The sequence below is a fragment of the Lactuca sativa genome, chromosome 9, assembly GCF_002870075.4.
Source record: "Lactuca sativa cultivar Salinas chromosome 9, Lsat_Salinas_v11, whole genome shotgun sequence".
Classification (NCBI taxonomy): domain Eukaryota; kingdom Viridiplantae; phylum Streptophyta; class Magnoliopsida; order Asterales; family Asteraceae; genus Lactuca; species Lactuca sativa.
In genome coordinates, this window is record NC_056631.2 from 161,261,118 (window position 1) to 161,270,305 (window position 9,188).

Sequence of the window (9,188 nt, forward strand, 5' to 3'; positions counted from 1 at the left end):
ATTTAATAAATCTTTCCCATATAACACATGTATATCAACTTCTACATTGATTGTCTAAATGTCTACATTATATAAAGGCATAATCATGACTCTTTTAAAGTTGTAATATAGTTCCTTCCACGTTGAATTTAACTAATTAATACGTAAGCGAAACTTCTTTAACCTTTTAATGCGTTCTTTTTTGCTGCAATACATCATTGTGTGTTATTTCAGGGTTGCACAGAATTTCAAGACTTGTTACAATGAAGATGAAAACACGGTGCTATTCGATTCTAACATTGTTCTGCTATTTCTACATTTCTGGTAAGGAACTTATGTTTTCTTGCATGCATAGTTGATTAATGTAAATAATGTTTTTTATTTATTTATCTCTATTAATAGTTAAATTAACTGTTAATAACATTTTATTCTATTTTTTAGCTTTCTTAATATTGTTATATATATAGAACATAAATATTCAATTATTATATAGGTTATTATTCTCGTATATGTTCTTAATTAAATGGGTTTGTTGCGCAGGATTTGTAGCAAATGCAACACCATATGATTATAGTTTTACCAATGAGGTAAAACTTACAATAAAATCTTTACCTTTAGACGCAAGAAACCAAAAACATCAACAATATTGTAATTCTTGATGTTTTTACAGTGCTTAGAGAACCCTAAAAACCCTCAATACAATGGTGGTATAGTCGTGAATCCCGAATTTAAAGAAGGCTTAAACGGTTGGACTTCTTTCGGAAATGCAAAACTACAAGTACGAAGATCAGAAACTGGAAACGAATTCATTGTTGCTCATCAAAGGAATCAATCATTCGACAGTGTTTCTCAAGAATTTTTCATGGATCATGAAAAGCTCTACACGTTTTCTGGTAGGATATCATGTTCGATTTCTACAAGAAATGTAAATGGTTTGCATGTGTTGTTGAATCTGATCAAATTTGAAATATGCAGCATGGGTGCAAATAAGCCATGGAGATGATGCTACAGTGGTTGCAACATTTAGAACACCAACAGGCTTCTATGATGTTGGTTTGACCATGGCTAAACCTGGGTGTTGGTCCATGCTTAAAGGTGGCATCACAGTCAACCAATCTGGCTCGACTCAGCTGTATTTTCAGGTATGATGTATTTGTAAATAAGTTATGTTGATTTTTATTGGTGACACTTAGTTAGTACTATATGTTTGTAATCTTCACAGAGCAAAAATACATCGATTGATATATGGGTTGATAGTGTTTCTTTACAACCCTTTACACAAGAAGAGTGGAGAGCTCACCGGTATCAGAGTATCGAGAAGGTGAGAAACAAACGTATCATCTTTTTCATATATACATTTGATTTAATTTAGAGAAATAGACAAAAACAACTAAACAACCCATTAACCTTTTATCAACATCTAAGAAAAAATGTTTTTGGAAAATATATAACCCATCAAAGCTTATCGAGATTTAAGAAAATATTTACGGTTTTTCGAAAATAACCACCGAATTTCATAGAAAGATAATTGTTGGCTTGATCTAAGAGAATTCAGAAAAAAAAAAAAAAAAAAAAAAAAAAAAAGATTGTGAAAAAAACTTCAAAAACCATTCACGGTAAAAAAAATATATATTATAGTTTTGACGTACTAAAATGGCAAAAAAACAAAAATGAAAAAAAATAAATTGCTGTTATATAACCTGCGAATTTTTTTTTTTTTTTTTTTGTGGTAGAAATCTAACCATTTCATAGCAAAAGTTTTAAATGGTATAATAATGCAATTATTTTAAAGTTTTGAGAAGTTTTTCAAAAAAAAATGGTGTATAAATAAAAAATAAAAAAGAGAAAAATTCAGCTTATATGTAGAAAGTTAGAAACCACTCATGGTCTATTCGGTAGCCCACTTATCTAATTGTATAGCCCATTTAGCGATTTTTCAACCTATTTAGATTTTTCTGTGTGCATAAGGTGAAATTGATGGTTAAAGTGAAAAATCCTTTAATTTTTCCCTAAATCTTTGGAAAAGGATTAATGGAAATAGAAAATTTTGTAAATTGATGGTTAAAGTGAAAAATCCTTAAAATTTTGCCTAAATTTTTGGAAAAAAGATTAATGGAACTAAACAATTTTGCATTTTTTTCTTATATAATTTTTTGGTAGGAGAGGAAGAGTAAGGTGAAAATCCATGCAGTCGATAGCGAAGGCAAACCCTTAGTAAATCAAAAAATAACCATTTCACAAAAGTTATCAAACTTCCCATTCGGATGTGCCATTAACACCAACATCCTAACCAACGAAGCTTATAAAAACTGGTTCACTTCAAGATTCAAATACACAACATTTGAAAACGAAATGAAATGGTACACCAACGAACGTGTCCAAAACCAAGAAGACTACTCATCATCCGATGCATTACTTGAGTTCACAAAATCAAATGGAATTTCAGTGAGAGGCCACAACGTGTTTTGGGATGACCCCAAGTATCAACCGAGTTGGGTTCCAAATCTTGAATCACAACAGCTAGAGGATGCAACCACCAAGAGGATAAACTCAGTCATGGGTCGATACTCGGGTCAAGTAATTGCATGGGATGTTGTGAATGAAAACATGCATTTTGATTTTCTTGAAAGGAAGTTAGGAGGGATGGGTTCTTCTTCGAAATTTTACTCGATGGCTAGTGTTCTTGATGGACATGCTGATTTGTTCTTGAATGAATATAATACGATTGAAGAACCGGGTGATGAGTTGTCATCGCCTGATAGTTATCTCAAAAAAATTGAAGAGATTCGGAGTGGGGGTTACCATGGGCCATTATCAATCGGGTTAGAAGGTCATTTCACAAATGTGGACATACCTTACATGAGATCCGCCATCGATAAACTTGCAAGTTCGAGACTTCCCATTTGGATCACTGAACTGGATGTCCAGCCTGGCCCTAATCAGGTATTATATATATATATATATATACATTTATGTTCTTTAAAACTTTAAAAACATAAATTGAAATACTTGTTGATTAATTTCAGGGGGAGTTATTGGAACAAGTGTTGAGAGAAGCTCATGCACATCCAGCAGTGAATGGGATAGTTTTGTGGTCTGCATGGAGTCCGGAAGGATGTTACAGAATGTGTTTAACGGATAATGATTTCAGGAACTTGGCTACAGGTGATGTGGTGGACAACATTATTAATGAATTTTTTGGTGTAGTTGTTATGGGGATGACAGATGAATCAGGTTTCTATGAGACTTCGTTGATTCATGGAGATTATGAAGTTAGCTACCAAAATGAAACGGATGTGAAATCAAGTCGGATATCTCAGGATTTTAAGGTTGAAGCATCGGGATCATCCGAGGATTTCTTGAATATCAAAATCTCGGGTTGATATTTTTGGTATTAAAACTAGTGTAATATGATCATCTTTGTATAGCAAGATAAATTTTGGTGAACAAAATTTTGTCCACTGATCATGATAATAAAAATCCCTGCATAGAAAACAAATGTTGAGAAAAACACAAACCGTCAGCAAACATGAGTCTGAATATATCAAGCAAACCATGAATGGGCAAAAGCCAAATTATCAAGATCTATGATCCATGAAAAAACAACAGACAAATTTACCCTATAATTAATTTATACTCCCCTATCATCCATCCAATCCATCCATCACCTACTCTTCTACCTGTCTCTCTCTACAGTGTTTCCAGAAACTTCACTGCCCACCACCTAACTTACATGTTTTTTGTTTTGCCTCCTAAGCAAAAGCATTCAGATTAGGCCTTGACACCTTTTTCCACAGATTCTTGTTTTCCAGTAGTAGTCTTTTCAGGCTCCTCTTTATCCTCTTCATCTGCTTCATCAGCTAGCTTTGTCAGCTCCTCCTGAATCATAAACTTTATCGACGCCTTTCTTGATGTCAAATCTGTACTGAATCGCTTTGCTGATTACCCCCCAAAAATAATAAAAGTTATTAGCATCTGTTTGGTATCATGGAATGGAATCAACAAGATAAATGGAATATGCTTACCAAGCTGCTTGAGAATATCAGTGAATGTTGCCTGTAAAAATAAAAAGAAAAAGAAATCATTATTTATGTGACAAAATTATAAATTATTTATTGGTGAAAGACACTCACTGTATTGAAGTCGACTTCTTTAAGGATCTCGCATATTGCAGTTCTGAGTTCGTCATCTGTTATCTTCTTTTCAGCTTTAGGTTTCTCCTTCTCTTTCGTAGTCTTTTTCACTTTTGCTAAATAGGTAGACACAAACATTAAAAAAAATCAGAATTTATTTTTTTAAAACTATGGTAATAATAGAAAAGATTAAAAAAAAAGTTTTTACCAGTTTTCTCTTTAGTGGCAGCTTTCTTCGGGGCAACAGCCTTCTCTTCAACTACATCTTTCTTCTTCTTCCTTGAGAAAGTCTTGGGACCTGAATCAGTTTGTTCTTTTTCCTTGGCTTTTGAAGCACTTGTAGATGATTTAGCTGGGGTCTTATTTTGAGTTGGGGTAGTCTTTTTTGAAGAAGATTTAGCTTCTTTTTTTGAAGAAGATGATTTCTTTGAACTTCGTTTGCGTTTCTTGTTTTCCTCTTCAGAATCTGGTTCAGACACATCTTCTTCTTCTTCTTCTTCTTCTTCTTCACTTGCAGTATTATCTTCAGATTTCTCATCTTCAGACTTGTCTGGATCACCGTTTGTATTTTCATGTTCTTCATTATCTTCATCCTCTTCAGATTCATCTGTGTCTGAATTCTTCTTCTCATCATCTTCAGAAGTACTTTTAGTTTTCTGCTTCTGCATAAACAACAATATATTTATAAGGTTTGATAAATTAAGACATAAATTAACAAGAAGAAACCCTATAATTCTATAAATATGATATATACCTTAGATGAACTTTTTAAAGGTGATGCACTTTTCTTGCTGCTTGTTGGTCGCTTTTTACCCTTGCTTGACTGAATTACATGAGATAAGTTGTAACAGTAAAAAAAATATTAAAAAGGTAAAAACTTCAACTGAAATAAATGCATACCTGTTCTTTCTCTGAAAGCAACTCACTGTTTGTGACATGAGGCTTCAACATAAAATCTATCAGCTTTATGACAACATCTTCCTGTTTGCAGAACAGACATAATATTTAATTAAAGTAATTTTTAAAAAAATGTGAAAGAATGATATAAAAAATAAATAAACCTTCTTTGCAGAAGTCTTGCCAATTGGCATGTCAAACAGGTCGCAAAATTCCAACAGCTTCTCTTTATTATACTTGTCAAGCTTTTCTTTCACTTTCAGTTTTTGCTTTTCCTGAAATGATATTGATAATAAATATATTTGATTACTATTTATTATGCTTCATGATCTTTTAATCATATGCTATTTAAGATGATATGATATTTTATCAATGAAATGTATATCTTACATCACTCTCTTGCCAGACAAAGCCAGAAAACCGCAAGATATTCATCTTGACCTGAATAGCCTGCAAGTCAAACAAAGAATCCACTTTCAAAGAAAATAAACAGAAATAAAAATTAAAAAAAAAATCAAATTACACTTCACACTAAATGACTATAAATGCAACATATGATGACCGACTTCAACTTATTACATACTTCATTTATATATGATTTTATCATTTATAGAGAATTTTTCTTCTGATATACAGTCTTTGTACTTGTATCAAACTACAGATTGATAATAGTTAAATATTTTGATAATAAAATCTTATTCAGACTCGAAACTTCACATCTACAATTAGGGTCTTTTATTAAGGCACAATGCTGTAATAAGAGGAAACAGCATTAAATGCTATAAAGGTATATTATTGTTTACTTTGATCTGATAGATGAAAAGATACAATCTATATAATTTCGTAAGTATACAAAAAATAGTATATATTAATAATAATATTACGTATTAATAATCAACTATCTGCTATAGCCAGTCATAATGGTGTATATGATACAAATTTATAAATTTTAGGGACCCTATACATAAAAAAAACAACTGAATGTAGACACAATGAATAAGTGGGTAGTGGATTTCAACCTAAACCCTAAAAAAAAAACTAGTATTTTGAAGAGGATATAATAGATAATAGCACTTATAGAAAATTACATGGATTTGTATACATTCATGAGTTGAAGTTAAATTACCTTTCCTCTCCTTCCAAATAATATGGTATGGAGCACTTTGAGTGTGTCATCACCTGCTTTCCTTTTCGATAATTTGTATGCAACTGAAAAAATGATAAAGAATTTAGACATCAACACAATGGAAGCACTTCCTCAAAGGTCTACCATATAACCTTTATATTTATTGATTTTCCATTCTATATATAATATGTACTGATGAAAACTATGCATATGTGGAAACACATTTGATCTCTACTGGCATAATGTTTTTAAAGGCGAACATGGCCATAAAAAGAAACATTATTACAATCAATAAGAACTTGTGAATAATGAGTATACAACATTAAAGGGCGTTTTTGACATTTTGTTAGTAGTCGTGATGACTGACAAAAGAAAGAAACCTTTGAACAAATCGGAGTTTCTTTACATGTAATGATTACCAAGGGGAAAAAAGTTAAACATTCCCAAAAAGGAAATGCTACATTTTGGGGACAATCGGTAATGCAAATACATGTTTATCACTTGTCCATAGTATGATAATCCAAAAGTTTGCAAAAGCTGGTCAAGATAAAAGATGACTTCCTTCTCTACCACATGGGTTGTAAGTTGTAACTGAAGCCCTAATAAGGAACTAAATCATGTCAAAATAAACTTTACTACGCATTTATTTATCTACCAAATAGTATTTAACCTTAAGATATAAGTGTAGTTTGCACGTATTATATAAGTTAAAGATCAAAAGAATCTTCAATCATAACTCAAATAAGGAAGTTAAAAGACTTTTACCATTTGGAATCTCTTTCAGTGCGACACCACGTCCCTGTATGCCATAATAACAATAAGAAATAAAGGATCAATTAAAATAGCAAGAATTACTTGAGTCATTAAAGACATCAACAACATGAAGAGTTTAAAAGTTGTAAATTTAGAAAGACAACCTTTGCAATGTGAAATTCCCTGGTAGTATCTTTGTCAATGACAGCAACCAACCTCTCTACAGATTTCCTTTCACGTACAGGTCGCTCACTTATAAGAGCAACAGGAGTTGTGGGTGTGGGTTCCTTCTTTTTTTCCTTCCCTTTTTTCTCTCCTCCTGATTCCTTTGTCTCACTATTGTTCTTTTCTCCACCACCTTTCTTTCTTGAAAATGTCTTTGATACCTTCTCTTCTGTAATCTCTTCCTTTTTTTCCTCTACATCTTTTGTATCAGCAACTTCTGTGTTCTTATTCTCAGGCTTCTCATCTGGAGTTTCTTTTTTGTCAACTTCCATGGGCTCACTCTTGGGTTCTTCATTTCCTTTCTCTTTATCCTTATCGTTATCTTCCTCTTCTTTCTTGTTATCTTTTACCTCCTCTTCTTCTTTTTTCTCATCTTTGGTTACCTCAGTATCTTTCTTGTCAGCATCAGCTTCTTTAGTTTTACCTTTCTCATCATCTTTTACATCTTCATCCATCTTTTCAACTCCCTCCTTTTCCTCTTTTTCCTCTTTTTCTTCCCTTTTCTCATTTTCTACATTTTCCTCCTTTTTCTCACTCACATCTTTCACTGCTGTATCCTGAGAGACAGTCCCATTCGCCACTGTCTCTGCAACTTCAGTCGCAGAATCTCCCTCCCCCATATCTGAACATTTAATTACAAACATTAAGTAAAAATAAGGCATGAGTCAACAATCAACCAGCTAAATAGCTGTTAAAGATCCTAAAAAGACAGCTCTCAACAAGCAAAAAAAGTTGTGTAAAAACCTAAAAGATAGCATCTTTAAATAAATGAAGAACATCACCCACACGCATCAATATCATAGCATGTCAAATGCAAAGCACTTGTCCTTATAGCAATTTTTACCAGCTTTAACCAGACATAAATCTCTACATACAAAAAATTACTCCCACGACATACATAAAAAAATAACGATTCACATGGAGTGATGTCTAGGACGAGTCCCAGAAACCCTAAACATCATAAACCAAACGAAAATGCGAACTTGGACTAAAATTACACATGCATCAGTTTTTAGCAAGCCGTAGCAACATCTATATAGACATACACACGTTTACATGTCACAAACACAATGATTTTAGACCAAAAGATGCACAAAAAAAATAAGTTGACCTTGTTGCGTAGCAAAATAAAACCCTAACGAGAATAATGCAATTCACGCGTACAAAATTAAAGCAAATCATATAGAGTTACATATGAAACAAGTGAAATTTCGAAAAAACTTACAGAAATTAGGGCTGAATTGAAGGTTTTTGGAGAGAAATTGAGTTTTATTGTGTAGCGATAAGAAAGGGGGAAACTTTTAGGTTCGAGAGTGAAGGTACTTTGGTGTGTAGGAGTGTTCGGACTTGAAACACGGATTTTAAAAGCAGTTAATTGCCATGTCATGCACAGCACTGGGCGGAATATGAGTCCGATGGATGGCTCAGATGTCGTCACTGCCGGATCTTTAAATTTGACGGTGGATCTTAGTTTTTTTCCGGATCTAATCGCCAATTTATACCTCTTCTTCTTGTTGTTGACTTATTTTGCAACTACAAATTCAGGGTCAATGACGTCAATAATATTTAAATTTAAACAAAATTGGTAATAATCATACATTCATAATTTTAAGATTTGTGAAAGTTTTCAACCCAAAAAGAAAAGTAATTGGACTTCTTTGTGATTTAATCGAACATTAAACCGAATTCATATTCATTCTGGTTTAGTTTCAAACTATAAGCCAACATGATATTAGTATATGATTAAAAGTATATATATAATTAAATATGTCCTTTTTGGTTTGGGTTATCTAAATCAAATTGACTCTGGAAAAAAAATAAGATTTTATTTCAAAATTTGATTTTGTTTTTTTTAATCAATTTTTTCGATACAATCGAAATCAACAAATATTGAACATTTTAGACCAGTTTTATATCTTGTGTATGTGTTTAAGTTCTGAAAATAAGAGTTTTTGACCAAAATATTTTTATTGAAAAAATATATATTTATCAATCTAGTATAGCTTCAAAAATATTTACCAAACTAGTGTTTTTTTTGTATTTTTCTGTCTTCTTATTTATTTTATTGAGGGGAA

The 9,188-nt window shown here is 32.1% G+C and overlaps 2 protein-coding genes across 2 annotated transcripts; one reads left to right on the forward strand and one right to left on the reverse strand.

The window, feature by feature from the left end:
• Positions 1–964: 964 nt before the first annotated feature.
• LOC111888157 (endo-1,4-beta-xylanase 5) lies at positions 965–3,391 on the forward strand. The gene is made up of 4 exons (XM_023884286.2): positions 965–1,121; positions 1,202–1,300; positions 2,140–2,922; positions 3,006–3,391. Exons 1-4 carry the CDS (start codon positions 1,041–1,043, stop codon positions 3,360–3,362), a joined length of 1,320 nt encoding a protein of 439 aa, XP_023740054.2. The 5' UTR covers positions 965–1,040; the 3' UTR covers positions 3,363–3,391.
• Positions 3,392–3,499: 108 nt separating this feature from the next.
• LOC111888205 (DEK domain-containing chromatin-associated protein 4) lies at positions 3,500–8,524 on the reverse strand. The gene is made up of 12 exons (XM_023884346.3): positions 8,339–8,524; positions 7,053–7,735; positions 6,901–6,934; positions 6,136–6,218; positions 5,400–5,459; positions 5,174–5,284; positions 5,013–5,093; positions 4,867–4,935; positions 4,321–4,774; positions 4,113–4,228; positions 4,005–4,035; positions 3,500–3,917 (listed from the first exon to the last, which is right to left on the reverse strand). The coding sequence occupies exons 2-12, from the start codon at positions 7,731–7,733 to the stop codon at positions 3,751–3,753; spliced, it is 1,887 nt and encodes a 628-aa protein (XP_023740114.1). The 5' UTR covers positions 7,734–7,735; positions 8,339–8,524; the 3' UTR covers positions 3,500–3,750.
• Between the last annotated feature and the right edge of the window lie 664 nt (positions 8,525–9,188).